Raw genomic sequence first — 14,415 nt, forward strand, 5'->3', positions numbered from 1 at the left:
CCCCTGCCATTCGTCTGCATCTTCTCTCAGCTCCAATCTTACGGACCAACCCACGCATTCTCGGACAGTTCAACCCAGAGGTGCTGGCATCCCCTTGGCTGTTGCTCCAATCCCATCAACGCAACTCTCCAACTCTCTCATGGAAATCTCGCCAGTCTCATCGACCGCTGCTCCCCTGGAGTCGGCCTCGGCCATCATGCCGAGCCACATGCGGGTGATTGCTGACCCCCCCATCCTGCCCAGCAACACCACTCCCATCTCGGCTGGCCTGCCCTCCAGCAGCCATCTGTCTGCGCATGCCGCCCCTTCGCTGCAGCCACTGCAGACCCGCTTCTACAACTCGCCTCCTATATACCCGCAGCCTCATCCCCAGGTCCCCTCTCAATACTCTCGTCCGGCCCATCCACCATCATCGGCCCCGTTGTCGTCGTCGTCGCCGGCCCAGCAGCATCCCGGCCATCTCTCCCAGCCCTTCGACATGAGTTCCGGCCTTGCCTCCCAGGCTGTCCTGCCTCCACACTCCCAACCCCAGCGACATCTCTATGACGCCGCGAGTCCGGCCCGCGAAACGTCAAAGTCCCAGGACCCAGCTGCGCTGCCGTCTGCCGGACACTTTGCTTATTCCACACCCCCGGGCTCCAATCCCCTGTCGCCATTCGGAGGCCAGTCTCCTCGCATCGATACTGGGTCGCTGCCGCAGGGCCAGCAGCCTCATCTCGCCGGGCTCCAGACCCATCTCGCTGCCTCCCTGCCAATGCCTTCGCCAGTCTCGTCGTCGCCCATGGCGCCCTATCCGCCACAGACCTCGCTCAACTCGGCACCGGGCCAGCATGCAATCTATTCATCGGCCCCGGCGTCGGCCCCAGCATCGACCGAGCCGTCTCGTCGATCCCGGTCGTTCTCGCATCAACCGTCGCCGCCGAGCTCAATGTTCCAACAGAGCATGGGCGCACCACCGCTGGATCAGTACAGCCCCAACTCTCTGCCTCCGCCGCCGTCGTTCTCGAACCCTCAGTTCGGCTATCCACCGTCGGTCGCTTCGGGCGCACCCCGGGTGGATGTCCTGCCGCAACGCTTCTACCCATCGATGGCCTCGGCCCCACCCGTGCCCTCCCACTTTCCCAATGGCGGTACACCTATGGGCCCGCCGGCGGACATGGAGACTGCTCGCCGTTCATCTATCCATGGCTATCCAGGCTACTCGCAGCCGGTCCTGCAGTCGTCGATGCAGCAGCGATCCATGCATCCCGGAGCACAGCACGCGCGGGCACACCCCCAATCGTTTCCCATGGTCTCGGCCAATCCCGAGAACATGGCATATGGGATGCATCCGCCGGCAGATCCTGGCCCGTACGAGTCGTATCCTCCTCATCCGTCGCACCCGCCACCTCCGTCCGGGTCGCTGGTACACATGACCCCGTACTCGGACCCGATCCCCACGCCCTCACGGACCTACAATCTCTCGATCCCGATCCAGCTGCTACCAAAGTCTCCTCATTCGGCCGCACCGCAGCTGGGCGACGATCTCTCCTCGCCCACCAGTCAGTCACCGCTGGATCCGGCAGACAAATCCGCCGCTGCTGCCCTCTCGAGCCCCGAGGCCGGCAAATCGGGATCGGGAGACCCCCGCCCTATCAAGGAAAAGCGGCATACATGCCCCGTCTGCAAGCAGATGTTTTCCAGAAAGTACAATATGAATCAGGTAAGCGCTGTCCCATATGCAGCGCGTGTGTCGCATGTCCATGGCGCGAGGCAGGATCGGATCATGTCTCCATCCTTCCGAGACGGCTGCATTCTGGACCATGGAACGAGGATATGTATTATCCAACAGAAGCCTGGACACATCTGCAGGCGGCAGATCGATTGGGCAAGCGTCGACGGACAGAGATCACAAGGATCTTTTGCATGGTTCCGATTCACCCAACGGAGCCGCGGGCCTGGAACGGTGCCACATTTCCGCCACTCGGCACGACCCTTGACCCCTCCTCCGCTCTCCTTTCTGATCCCCCTCCCAGCACATGTTTGTTCATGGCGACAACCGCACGCGCGACCATTCTTGCGGGAAATGCGGCCGCTCGTACTATCGCTCCGCTGTAAGTGGGTTGGTGTGCAAGTGGATCCGCCCAACGGTGGCATAGTGGGGGAGCAGATGCCATCGCTGGCACCCAGACTCTACTTCAAGGCGAGAAAGGGTTCTCTGCGTGCAGCACAGCGTCCCGGCTAACGCATCGCACCGCACCCAACATTCGCACGATCACTTGTCTCTATTTGCGAACCCCCCTCCCCGACAGGATCTCCGCCGACACCTCCGAAGCCATGACGCTGAAGATCCGCACAGGATTGATCATGGCCTCGCTGATGCGAGCCTGTCGGACTCGGCGATCCCGACACACGATGTAAGTGCCACTCCATCCAGCCGCCATACCCCTGCCAAAGTCAACGTATCGGTCGTCTCTGTGAACACCAATGGCGCTCAGTGCCATTCCAGTGTTCGCTCTCGCCGGCTGACTGGCTGGACTGGTTGACTGGCTCGACTGGCTGACTGACTAACGGATTGGCTCTTGCTGGCCCTCAGCTCCCTCCGGTCCCCGATATGGCCAGAGGACCTGCGTCGGCCGCCTCTGCGCCTGGCAGCGCTCCGTACACAGGACCTGCAGCATGGTTGATGCCCGAGCCCGGGCTGGGCGAGCGACCGTACAGCGGTGGTCTCCAGGAGAGCTACTACAACCCTATCCCGCCAGCGTCGTCGCATCCGGGCCTCATGGGCAGCTATTCCGCCCCGTCTCAGTTCTCATATGGGCCGTACTACCAGCCGCCCCCGGTGGCCTTCCACAACGGCATCATGGGCTCGGAGCAGGGTCTCCAGCCCCCTCCTCCAGCTCCTCCACCTCCTCACTCGGTCCCGGCCCCAGCTCTCGATGGGCTCCGGCATCCCCAACCCGCGACCAAGTCGCTGCCGCTGGGATATCATCCTCCGATCAAGCCCGATGGCGACGACTATCGATCCGTGCACGGCAACGAGTACCAGCAAGTCTTCCGAGGCGACCACGGCAGCGAGGGTGGCGGTGGAGGAGGAGGATCATCACGCCGACCCGACCTGAGCTTCCACAAAGTGATTGAGAACCAGTCCTAATCGTTACTGTTTGTCCATCGGCCTGCTTGTCTATCGGCCTGTTTGTCCATCGACCTGTCTGTCGGTCCATCGACTCGTCCGCCCATTTGCCTCCTTTCTTCTTCTTGAGTCCTCTTCTCTCTGTCTGTCCGTCTATCTGTTTGTCTGTCTGTCTGTGTCGTCTAACCATCTACCAAGGTACCTCTCCCTCCGGCGCTCCCTCCTGTGCTCCCTCCTCCTCCTCCTCCTCCTCCTCCTCCTCCTCCTCCTCCATTTTTCTCTCTCTCCGTCTTTGCTCCCAAGTCTTCAACTTGCCTCTACTTGATTGGGTAATCTGTTGTTCCTTCATAGTCTCCGCCCCCCCCCTCTTTGAATCGTATTCAATGAATAGTCAGCATCGATTGATGCGCCTGCGTGCTGAGCCAAAAAGTACAACCGCATCCGTCTGAACAGCCGAGGGCAAAGTCATATTGGCATTGCTGTGTGGCTGCGACTGCCATGTGCGGCCATGAGTGTATATCCCTCAATCCATGTCCCCAGATCCCGGCGCTGATCTCTGCATTGCCAGGGACCAACATCCCAGCGACCATCTCGACCGACTCATCCACCTGCTCGCAGCTGCTCGCACGCAATCGCATGGGCGCAATGGCATGGGCGCAATGCACCAGCCGCCCGTGGCTCCTCTCATGGTCATCCGCCATTCCCATCTCCCCAAAATCGAAACAAGCCAATGTATCCACCCATCCACATCCATCCCCAAAGTTCAACCGCTCTTGGGCCCACGACCAAACTGCAAGGGCCTCAACTGTCGTGGAGCAAGGGGGAGCAGCCACGCACCAGCCCCATGACCACCAGCTCGTTCCGGCTGGTGGCTCGGCTGCGCGGAAATCGCTCACCGACCATATACACTTTATTCAGAAAAAAAACGGGACAATATAGCCGTTTCCATGAACATGTAGTATGTGCTGTGCATGCGTCTAACTATGCCATAAGAAATATAACAGATCACTTTGTCAGCCTCCGAGTGAAGACCACCGGTCGCTCTCCGGTCTCCACAATCGACCTGCACACTGGTCTCGGAGTGCCAGCGATGGATGGTGCTCTTGGACACACTGAAGATGGAGGCAACCTTACACAGGCTATGGATGAGGGCGTAGCATCGCAATGCGGCGGTGCGAAAGTCGGATGTGTGGCGAATGGTCATGGCCAGCGCGCGATCACATTGGGTAACAAAATAGTCGATGAATGGTCAAAAACCCGGGTGTCCCGTTTTTAATTGGATCGCCCGTAAATACCACGGGCACGCCCCCTTGCCCCCCCCCATCACCCCCGATGATCCTCAGTCGACTCGTCCGCCGGATCAAGCCCACCGCTGCCTTCATCTGCCCAAAGCGACCCTTCCTCTTCCCTCCCGTTCGCTCCAATATGTCCGAATACCCTGCCATCCGCCGCGACGAGTCCGTCACCGAGAGTCTCCACGGCAACATCATCAAGGTGGGCCACAAATCGCTTGATGGCCGCTGACCATCGGCTCCCTTCCCTCCTTCCTCTTTCTCTAGTCTGCTCCCTTCTCCCCCCCCTCCTCCCATCAGACATTGTGACATATGGGCATAACCGAGGCATCTTTCCAGCCCTTGGCGTTGTCATCGACACAACTTGCCAACAGCACACGCTACCAGCAGCGATTATTGGGTTCTTTGCTTCCGTTGCGGACTTGCCGTCTCCCAGGCTCGGCAGGCGAAATGGATCGGGGATGCAAGCGCCCATCGAGCAAGCCGTTTGCTTCGATCTGCCGCTGGCATCCGTTTGTCGTGGGGCCCCATCCGCTGATCAGCACATGTTTCGTTGGGCCCATTTCCGGCTTTCGCCTATACAGGCAGCTGACATTGACCACATTTCTCTTCCATATGCAAACGCCGCGGATCTTCTCTCCCTCTTCCTCCCTCTCTCTCTCTGGATCGCTCGCTCGCTAATGCTGACTAGGATCCTTACCGATGGCTCGAAGATCCCGATGCGCCCGAAACAGTCGAGTTCGTCAACAACCAAAACACGTTCTTCCAGTCCATCATCGCCAAGAACACCTGGAAGGAGACCTTCCGCGAGCGTTTGACCAAGATGTTCAACTACGAGAGGTCTCGTGTTTCTCTCTCACCAGCATTTGTAACGCCCTACGACCTCTCTCTGTTCCTGCGCCATGGCTGGTGTCCTGACGATCTCTTCCACGTATTCCTCCTCCTCGTATGCCGCCGCCGCCTCAATCTGGTCGCGCCGCAATGCAGATTCGGCTGCCCCTTCAAGCGTGGCGACAGCTACTACTACTTCCACAACAGTGGCCTTCAGGCCCAGTCTGTCCTCTACAAGCAGGACTCGCTTACGGGCGAGCCCAAAGTCTTCTTTGATGTAAGTCGCTTACAGGACACGGATTCGCCCGCGGCGCTGTCTTGGCCGGTCATGTACGAGATGGCTGTCAAGATTGATGTCCTCGCGCCCAAGATCGATGGCTGAGAATGTGGACGGCAAGGAAACTAGCGTCTGACTCGTGCCGCTGGGTCGGCATCTGTGCCTGCGTCCTCTATCCGCAGCCCAACACCCTTTCCGAAGATGGCACCGTCTCCCTCAACACTTATAGCTTCTCGGAGTCGGGCGATCTGTTTGCCTATGCCCTGTGAGTCTCTGTCCAATATCCGCTCTTTCGATCGTGGCTTTGATGTCCGTCCATATCATGTCCATCATACTGACCAAATCTCCCGCATCTATCAATGCCGATCACCGTGGAATCTCTGCATCCACAGCTCGGCCAGCGGCAGTGACTGGGTCACCATCCACGTCAAGAGCACCAAGGATGGTGCCACTGGAGAGGTTGATGATCCGGTTCACTGGTGAGCATGACCGGCGACTGAAGCAAAAGGGGGGGGGCGACCGAAGCAAAAGGAGCACCCGTCACTTCGACACATTCTTTGCAACGACTGACGTCCATCGCACCCTTGGTCTGCCCCGGCTCTAGGGCCAAGTTCACGAGCATCGAATGGACCCACGACGAGAAGGGATATTTCTACACCAGCTATCCCAAGCCCGAGAATGTCTCGGGCGACAAGGCTGGCACTGAAACCAACCAGAACACAAACGCTGCGCTGTACTATCACCGCATCGGTAAGTGAGCTACCGCCGACGAGATTGTGCCAGCTGCTGGAAAGCAGCCTGAAGGGTGGCCAGCGTGTGCGTTGACCTTGTTGCGGGCTTCTTCTTTTGACTCTGCATTCTCTCGTATGCTAGGCAAGCCGCAGAGCGAGGACGTCTTGATCTGGAAGGACCCCGAGCACCCGCAGTACATGCCCGGCAGCGTGGTGTCCGACGACGGAAAGTACCTGATTGTCAGCATCAGCGAGAGCTGCGATCCCGCCAACCTGGTCTACTACTTTGACCTTGAGGCCAATGGCATCAATGGTGAGTATGGGCTGCGGGACCGCCTCTTGGCAAATCCCACTGCCTTTCGTCCTTGGGTTTGTGGGGAACAATAGTCACGCATCACTGCCCGCGGGTCTCTGCGTGTGCATCTTGGTGTCCCGATGCTCGTTTAGCCGGCTCACACATCCAAACTGCCCAAACAGAACGCCCCCAGTTCGTCGCTGTCAAGGAGTAAGTGGCCGCCTGCTTTGATGGAAAGGACGAGGAGGATGCCTGTGCAGTATCACCAGCTATCGCTTGCCCTGTGCGACTGTGTCACTAAGAATGTCGCTGCCTTGGAACTGCAGCAAATTTGAGTACTCGTACTCGTACATCACCAACGAGGGATCGGTCTTCTATTTCACGACCACCGATGGTGCTCCCAAGCGCCGTGTTGTCAAGTATGACATCAACAACACGGAGGCAGTAAGTAGCCCAGCTGTTGATTGAGATGGCGCATAGCACTCCTTCGATCTAGCACCGTCCCACTCGTTCTCACTGGCTAATGTCCCGTCGTCGCTGTCGATTTGCTGTCCCCAGGGCTTCATCGAAGTTGTCCCTGAGCGGGATGACCTGCTCGAAGACGTCAGCGTCATCGATCACAACAAGCTCGTGCTGATCTACCTCCAGGACGTCAAGAGTGTTGGCTATCTCTACAGCCTCGAGGGATCGCAGCTTGCCAAGTTGCCTCTCCCCGTCGGTGTCATCGTGAGCTCGCTGTCGAGCAAAAAGAAGAGCAAGGAACTCTTTTACAGCGTCATCAGCTTCCTCAGCCCCGGCGTCATCTACCGCTACGATGTCGACACTCTGGAGCAGACCGTGTTCCGACAGGTTCACCTCGAAGGGTGCGTATCCGGTGTGTGGGACTCGGCACAGCCTCACGCCGCCTCTGATGCGTATTCCGCTGCACAGAGCTCCATGAGTGTGGACATGCATCCTCACCGACGTGCGTTCAAGCATGGGGTGGCCAGCGTGTCTGACACTGCAGCCATTGACAATTCGAGTATCATCGTCTTTGCTTCTTCATGCAGCTTCGACGACAGTCAGTTCGAAACCAAGCAGGTTTTCTATCCTAGCAAGGACGGAACAAAGGTGCGGATCGCGCAGACTCTTCAAATGCTGCAAACTTGACCGTGTGTGCATAGAGTCCGCTGCAGCGATCGATGCTCGATGAATCGTCTCCGAGCAGCGTGCTCATCAATTCCCCTCACTGTCTTGCATTGTTCTGTCCTGGACCTGATCTACTGGCCGCCGCAGATCCCCATGTTTATCATCTCCCGCAAGGTGAGTCGCGTGAGCTATAATGGCTGTCTCGAAGCTGAGCGCTCGTCAGATGGTCAGCCGCAATGTCGATCTTGAAGCTGCTGTGACTTTGACGACATGTCTTTGGTAACCGCTATTGTGGCGTGGCTCTAGGGCATCGCTCTGGACGGCTCGCATCCTGCCCTGCTCTATGGCTACGGTGGCTTCAACATCTCTGTGACCCCCACCTTCAACGTCACTTGGTAAGATCACTCTGGACATTCATACGCGAGTCCTTGGCACTGAACAGAGTCGACGGCTCCTAAAGGCCAAGCTGCTTGTGTTGCTCGCCAACATGCTTCCGTGGATGATTGGCTCTGACTCTCTCTTGTCCTCTTGTTCCTCTGTGTCCAGGCTCGTAAGTCATGTCGCGACTGTCAATAATGAATCTATCGGTCATGATGTGACTTCTCACACGCTATTTTCTGATTTCCTTCCGGGACATTTGCCCATCGCCTCTGAATTCGTTGCGACCGGCCCCACAGACCTTTATCCAGAATCTCGGGGTAAGTTACCCGTCTTCCGCTGCTTCCCCTGGGTTCTGGCCCTGGAATCTCCACGTGCGACGCCTTATTGGCCTGCAGTATCTGACAGCTTTTGCTTTACCGCTACACAGGGTGTCGTTGCCGTAGCCAACATCCGCGGCGGAGGCGAATACGGCGAAGAAAAGTGGTATAACCAGGGCAAGCTCTTCAAGAAGCAGAACTGCTTTGACGATTTCCAGCACGCCGCCAAGCACCTAGTTTCTGGAGGCTACACAACTTCGTCCAAGCTGATCATCAACGGCGGCTCCAACGGCGGCCTCCTGATCGGCGCTTGCGTCAACCAGGCCCCCGAACTGTTTGGTGTTGGCATCGCCGATGTCGGCGTTATGGATGTTGTCCGCTTCCACAAGTTCACCATCGGCCACGCCTGGGTCTCGGACTACGGCAACCCCGACAAGAAGGAGGATCTGGAGTATATCCTCAGGTAGACACTGCAAAGCGGGGGTCTTGGGAATCGCGAATGGAGGGAATGCGAATTGTGATGCCCTCCCCCCCCCCATATGTGCTCTTGGTGGCACTGATGCGGAAGGGATATGCTTCCCTGTCCTCCGAATGACTCGGTCTGACTCTGCAATCTACAATCTGTGTCGGCAACAGCTACTCGCCTCTCCACAACGTGCAGTCTACCAAGCCCTATCCCGCTGTTCTGCTGTGCACCAGCGACCACGACGATCGCGTAGTTCCTCTCCACTCGTACAAGCTGATTGCGGAGCTGCAGCACACTGCGCGCAACAACCCGCAGCCACTTTGCATCCGCATCGAGACCAAGGTAGGGGAGGGACTTGCCACTGGCAGCCCTTTAAATGCGCTGACTGAATGTCATTGGATTACCCGGTGTCGGCGCACCATTCTAAGCACCATCCAACCATGCCTCCCACTGTCGATCACAGGCTGGCCACGGCGCTGGTATGAGCACCAAGCAGAGAGTAAGTGTCTCCCGCTGAGTGCCGTGTGCTGTTGAATGTCGAGTGTTGTTGAATGCCATGAACTGTTGGATAGCGTTGACGGCTGCATGTTGCGCACCCGGATACTGATCGTGCTTTCGCTCGATTACCCCACAGATCGACGCTGCTACCGACAAGTTTGCCTTTGCCGGCGCCGTCCTGGGCCTGGAGTGGAGGGCTTAAGAGTGACATCGAGAGAATTATCTCGTCCCGAGATCCGCCGCAGCCTAATGGAGCGGCAGCAGGTGTCGCCTTTGCATTACCGACCGAGGCAATGCATGTGAAACGGGTGCACCGGCTCGGTGAGATGAGCGCATGAGCAATGGCTGCATATCTATTTCAATATAGCCTTTGGGCCGGAAAAGCGCTGCATCGACTGTCCCTTTGGTCTGTCGATGGCGGCACAAAGACATGAACGGCAACTGCAGCAGCAGCAGCAGCAGCAGCAGCAGAGAGCATCCAAGCCGGCTGCTGTAAGAGTCTGGAGCAAGGCAAGCACGGTGACAGCTACTACTGCTCCATTTTCTGCAGGACCTGCTTGAACACGGCCGTAGCCTCGTCGATATCAGACTCCTGGATGATCAGCGGCGGGACCAGGCGGACGGTGTTGCATCCGGCCGAGATGACAAGCACGCCGTGCTCGCGGGCAAGATCAACAAAAGTCTGGGTGCTGACGCCCTCGTTGAGCTGGATGCCCACCATGAGACCCTTGCCGCGCACCTCCGCGACGAGCTTGCTGCCGGCGGCAGCCTCCTTGCACTTTTCCAAGAGGTAGACGCCCTTCTTGTGGACGCCCTGCAGGAACTGCGGGGTCTGGATGATGCTGCACACCTCCTTGGCGACGGCTGAAGCGAATGGCGAGCCGCCAAAGGTAGTGCCGTGGTCACCAGGCTTGATCACCGAGGCGACGGCCTCGCTCACAATGGTAGCACCGACGGGGAGGCCGTTGGCAATAGGCTTGGCAATCGTGACGATGTCGGGAGTAATGTCGTACTGCTGGTGGGCATAGAAGCTTCCAAGTCGACCCAAGCCACACTGTCAAGTTTACAACCGCAGGAACAGGCCAAGCGATGCGGAGACGACAGGGGACGGGGCAAGCGTTTGTCAGCATAGACCATGTGTCGACTCCGAGTCAGCGCCCTTTGCGAACCTCCTCCATGTGAGAGATGCGTAGTGCGGCACAGAGGACCGACCTGGATCTCGTCAAAGACAAGCACGGCGCCGACTTCGTCGCAGCGCTCGCGGAGGGCCTTCAGGAAGGCGTGGGTAGACGGGTGAATGCCGCCCTCACCCTGGACAGGCTCGACAAAGACACCACAGGTGTTCTCGTTGATAAGATCCTTGAGCTGGGCAATGTTGTTGAACTCGCCGTGAACAAAGTGGGGAATCAGCGGCGCAAAGGGAGCTTGGTACTTGGGATTGGGGGTAGCCGACAGAGCACCGAGCGAGCGGCCGTGGAAGGCATTGCTGAAGGAGACGATCGTGTCTTTGTTTGGGTTGTTGCCCTTGGCCTTACCATACTTGCGGGCGAACTTGATGGCGGCTGGAAGGAAATACGGGTTAGCCAGTTCCGAGAGCGGCCGCGGCAGTGGCGCCATCGCAATAAGCGTCCCAAACCGTGCCCAAAGACGGATGGGCAACGCAGCCCAAGCGCCGGGCAGGGCGGCGGATGTTCGGACAGGCTATGCAGCAGCGCACCTTCGTTGGCCTCGGTGCCGGAATTGCACAGGAACACCTTGGCGCCCTCAGACCACTTGCCGCGGCCGTTGAGCTGCGCGACGAGAAGCCTGGCAAGGTCTCCAGCGTTTTCGTTGTGGTAGAGGTTGCTGAGATGGATGAGCTTCTGGGCCTGCTCGCTGATGACCTTGGTAACCTGCGGGTGGTTGTGGCCAAGGGCGTTGACGGCGATGCCGGCGTTCATGTCGAGGTAGGAGCGACCGGCAAGATCAAAGAGTCGGACACCTTGGCCGTGGGTGAAGATGAGCGAGGGGCGTCCGTACAGCGAGAGCAGGACCTTGGAGTCCTCCTGGAGACGCTGGGCAGTGGAAGCGTGGGTATCTTTGTCCAAGTGGGTTGCCTGGAGCCGAGCCGAGCCGAACCGAACCGATCAAGAGGATGACCGGTTTGAGCCGCGGAGAGTTGGATCGGAAGATAATCATCCATATTAGCCCCGGCTAGCAACCGACAACGAGAACGCTGCTCCAGAGTCAGACAGAGTGCGTTCTATTGATGACGGTCCGACCGCCAGTTCTCAGATCCATGTCCGAGGAGGACAACTGGCCCAACCGACACCTGCATAGGCTTGTCAAAACAGATGCGGATCGACATGTCGGACACATGTGGCAATATCGAGATCCAGCCACTCAAAGGCAAACTCGGCCGGTGCGATGGGCATCCCGGAACTTGCATCCGTAACTGCTCTCGAGCGACATATCGAAGCAGGGTGCCAGATATAGTTGTTGAGCGAGGTGCTCACCTGTCGGACACACGACATGGACGAGAAGCCTCTGTGAACCTGGAACTTGGCGCGGAGCTGGCGAGACAGGAGAAAGCAGGAGAAAGCAGATCAGGTCAGCCACCGACAAGGAGCAGCCGAGGGAGCCGCCAGAGTCCGGGTCGAGAGTTCATCGAGACCACCGTTTGCAGCGATGCTCCTCAGTGCCTGCAGCCTGCGTGTTCCAGCGACACACAGAGACTGAATCGGCGACAGACGCAAAGCTAGGTGCATATGCGAGGCTGTGCTGTGGACGCAGCCTTGATCGCCGGCCGGTCGAGCAAAAGCGGGGACTCACAGGAGCCGCGCGGGTCAGACGAGCGATGGTCAACATGGTTGCTGGGTGGTGGTTGAGCGAGGCGGAAAACGATGCGGGTGCTGGAGACGACGTCGGATCAGACAGCCAGGGACCGGGAAATGCGGTGGGCACGAGATGCGCAAGCAGAGAGACAGGCTCGGGAAGGGCGCCGATCGAGTGCTTAAATCGAGATGGTGGTCGAGTCGGAATCGGCGTGACAGATCGACTTATCTCGGAATCACCCCCATCACATGCGCAGCACTCTGGCTCCAGCCGGGCTCGAGCCGGGTGCAGCCGGCCACAGCCCTAACCCTCGGCTGTGCGACCGCACAGCCCTTGCTTGTACCACGCCCTAGCTCGCGCCCGTGGCTCTGCGTGAGGGCCGCGCTGCTGCCACGGCCCAAAAAGTTGCTGGGCTGGCTCAACACACATTTCCCTCTCTCCTTTTGCATTCGGCCATTTCCTGTTGGACCGCAATAAGACATAATGGTGAGTCGGCGGCCGCGCTCATCGATCCATCCGTCCATCCATCCGTCCATCCATCCATCCATCCATCCGTCCATCCATCCGTCCATCCATTCGTCCATCGATATATCGATCCACCCGTCGATCCACCTATCGATCCACCCGTCGATTCAGCAGTCGATCCAACAGTCGACCTGCGGCAGCCGGGCTGATACCAATCAACAGCATCTCGACCTCGACCTGAACTCGACTTGTGAAAGTCCTCGACAATGCGATGGCCGGCGACACGACTCTATCGACTGCAAGCCCGAGAATTGCATGCACGGAATAGGCCACCCCTCAGCAAGTCAGTGGCAAACCGGACTATTGGAGCACAAAACGACTCTCCGGCGATCACGGAGACGGCGTCAGACATCCCCAAGCCTTTCTCCAGCACCAGCAGATGGCACCACAATCGGCAAATTCATACGGATTTGTTGCAGGAATCAGCGAGCGACAGCGATGGCTGTGTCTAGCCGGATCGGTCAATGGATGGATAACGGACGGATGCGCATTCATCACGCACAGCGGTGTGCCAACGAGGAATATCAATCCGTATCGGCACACTCATTCGGATCTTGTCCTGCAACTTAGGGTATCGACATCAGAAAGCACCACGAGAAGAAGCGTGCTCGCGCCGCTCCCAAGTCTGACGTAAGCATCATCGCATGCTGCGGCATTGCAATCGCAACCAGCCGTGCCGATAGCGATCGTAACGGATGCATCTAACACCCCGCTGCCTTTGATCCAACAGAACGTCTACTTGCGCCTGCTCGTCAAGGTTAGTGTGGCCCTTATGCTGCGTCGGCCTCTGGCTCGGTGTCGTGTGCGGATATATTCTGGATCCAGATTGCTGCATCTGTCGCATACTGGAGACTGCCGATCCGAAGTGCATCGCCGAAAGATGTAGCGTGCAGAAGCGCAAGTTGAGAGGACAGGTGTCCTGGCAAATCTGCGCGGCTTTGGCCTGTCGAGGCAGGCGCACTGTGGGCTCGTGTGCTAAGACCAACTCGACCGGATCTGCCCCTGCCCCGTCCCCGAACAGCTCTACCGCTTCCTTGCTCGCCGTACCGAGTCCAACTTCAACAAGGTCGTTCTCAAGCGTCTCTTTATGTCGCGTGTCAACCGTCCTCCCGTCTCCCTCTCTGGTCTCGCTCGCTTCACCGCCGGCAAGGAGGACAAGATCGCTGTCGTTGTTGGAACCATCACCGACGACAACCGCTTGCTCGAGGTCCCCAAGGTCACCGTTGCCGCTCTCCGTGTCACTGAAACCGCTCGTGCCCGTATTCTGGCTGCTGGTGGCGAGATCCTCACCTTCGATCAGCTCGCTCTCCGCTCTCCCCTTGGCAAGAACACCGTCCTGATCCGCGGTCGCCGCAACACCCGCGAGGCCGTCAAGCACTTTGGTGCCGCCGGTGTCCCTGGCTCCCACGTCAAGCCCTACGTCCGATCCAAGGGACGAAAGTTCGAGCGCGCTCGTGGCCGCAGATCTTCTCGTGGCTACCGCAACTAAGTGCCAAATACAGACTCATTATGTGAAAAGGACGATTCCTGGTGGTTTTGACCAAATACACTGGGGATGGATCATATCCGTCTATATGCATTTGGAGCTGGCATTTTTATTGTCGATGGTTCAATAAAGCTCTCGGTTCAACAAGAATGCCGACCCAATCCTTTGTCCAGCGGCCACGTCTCTCCTCCCCCCTCGGTCGGTCGGTCTGTTGCTTCGAGCCAGACTCCTCGTCGTGCGGTGATAATGTCCCCATTGGCCC

The 14,415-nt window shown here is 58.3% G+C and overlaps 4 protein-coding genes across 4 annotated transcripts; 3 read left to right on the forward strand and 1 right to left on the reverse strand.

Annotated features, from left to right (window-relative positions):
- Positions 1-26: 26 nt before the first annotated feature.
- Positions 27-3,218, forward strand: BJ171DRAFT_238495 (uncharacterized protein). The gene is made up of 4 exons (XM_053106611.1): positions 27-1,702; positions 2,016-2,093; positions 2,292-2,396; positions 2,576-3,218. The coding sequence occupies exons 1-4, from the start codon at positions 140-142 to the stop codon at positions 3,131-3,133; spliced, it is 2,304 nt and encodes a 767-aa protein (XP_052970421.1). The 5' UTR covers positions 27-139; the 3' UTR covers positions 3,134-3,218.
- A 1,210-nt stretch (positions 3,219-4,428) lies between these two features.
- BJ171DRAFT_490989 (prolyl oligopeptidase) lies at positions 4,429-9,692 on the forward strand. The gene is made up of 19 exons (XM_053109691.1): positions 4,429-4,606; positions 5,096-5,244; positions 5,392-5,512; positions 5,695-5,777; positions 5,905-5,991; positions 6,117-6,262; positions 6,386-6,556; positions 6,721-6,748; positions 6,865-6,982; positions 7,097-7,401; positions 7,588-7,648; positions 7,814-7,840; positions 7,973-8,061; positions 8,213-8,216; positions 8,344-8,364; positions 8,475-8,827; positions 9,001-9,172; positions 9,294-9,329; positions 9,465-9,692. The coding sequence occupies exons 1-19, from the start codon at positions 4,445-4,447 to the stop codon at positions 9,528-9,530; spliced, it is 2,199 nt and encodes a 732-aa protein (XP_052970422.1). The 5' UTR covers positions 4,429-4,444; the 3' UTR covers positions 9,531-9,692.
- Positions 9,693-9,771: 79 nt separating this feature from the next.
- BJ171DRAFT_490994 (pyridoxal phosphate-dependent transferase) lies at positions 9,772-12,337 on the reverse strand. Its single transcript, XM_053109692.1, has 5 exons — positions 12,140-12,337; positions 11,824-11,880; positions 11,046-11,424; positions 10,541-10,890; positions 9,772-10,382 (listed from the first exon to the last, which is right to left on the reverse strand). The coding sequence occupies exons 1-5, from the start codon at positions 12,173-12,175 to the stop codon at positions 9,858-9,860; spliced, it is 1,347 nt and encodes a 448-aa protein (XP_052970423.1). The 5' UTR covers positions 12,176-12,337; the 3' UTR covers positions 9,772-9,857.
- Positions 12,338-12,564: 227 nt separating this feature from the next.
- BJ171DRAFT_490995 (ribosomal protein L18e/L15P) lies at positions 12,565-14,303 on the forward strand. The gene is made up of 4 exons (XM_053109693.1): positions 12,565-12,628; positions 13,238-13,297; positions 13,398-13,424; positions 13,689-14,303. Exons 1-4 carry the CDS (start codon positions 12,626-12,628, stop codon positions 14,154-14,156), a joined length of 558 nt encoding a protein of 185 aa, XP_052970424.1. The 5' UTR covers positions 12,565-12,625; the 3' UTR covers positions 14,157-14,303.
- Positions 14,304-14,415: the final 112 nt, after the last annotated feature.

Source organism: Polychytrium aggregatum (genome assembly GCF_025602895.1).
Source record: "Polychytrium aggregatum strain JEL109 chromosome Unknown BJ171scaffold_5, whole genome shotgun sequence".
In the NCBI taxonomy this organism is placed as follows: domain Eukaryota; kingdom Fungi; phylum Chytridiomycota; class Chytridiomycetes; order Polychytriales; genus Polychytrium; species Polychytrium aggregatum.

Bases quoted from the DNA above. Each gene is read 5' to 3' on its own strand.
- BJ171DRAFT_490995 (XM_053109693.1), top strand. The intron at 13,298-13,397 runs GTAAGCATCATC...TTGATCCAACAG, and splicing joins GCGCCGCTCCCAAGTCTGAC to AACGTCTACTTGCGCCTGCT. The intron at 13,425-13,688 runs GTTAGTGTGGCC...GTCCCCGAACAG, and splicing joins ACTTGCGCCTGCTCGTCAAG to CTCTACCGCTTCCTTGCTCG.
- BJ171DRAFT_238495 (XM_053106611.1), top strand. From the start codon at position 140: ATGGAAATCTCGCCAGTCTCATCGACCGCTGCTCCCCTGGAGTCGGCC. The intron at 1,703-2,015 runs GTAAGCGCTGTC...TCCCCCTCCCAG, and splicing joins GAAAGTACAATATGAATCAG to CACATGTTTGTTCATGGCGA. The intron at 2,397-2,575 runs GTAAGTGCCACT...GCTGGCCCTCAG, and splicing joins CGGCGATCCCGACACACGAT to CTCCCTCCGGTCCCCGATAT.
- BJ171DRAFT_490989 (XM_053109691.1), top strand. From the start codon at position 4,445: ATGATCCTCAGTCGACTCGTCCGCCGGATCAAGCCCACCGCTGCCTTC. The intron at 4,607-5,095 runs GTGGGCCACAAA...AATGCTGACTAG, and splicing joins TCCACGGCAACATCATCAAG to GATCCTTACCGATGGCTCGA. The intron at 9,330-9,464 runs GTAAGTGTCTCC...ATTACCCCACAG, and splicing joins GTATGAGCACCAAGCAGAGA to ATCGACGCTGCTACCGACAA.
- BJ171DRAFT_490994 (XM_053109692.1), bottom strand. From the start codon at position 12,175: ATGTTGACCATCGCTCGTCTGACCCGCGCGGCTCCT. The intron at 10,891-11,045 runs GTGCGCTGCTGC...ATTTCCTTCCAG, and splicing joins CGGCACCGAGGCCAACGAAG to CCGCCATCAAGTTCGCCCGC. The intron at 10,383-10,540 runs GTCGGTCCTCTG...TAAACTTGACAG, and splicing joins TTGTCTTTGACGAGATCCAG to TGTGGCTTGGGTCGACTTGG.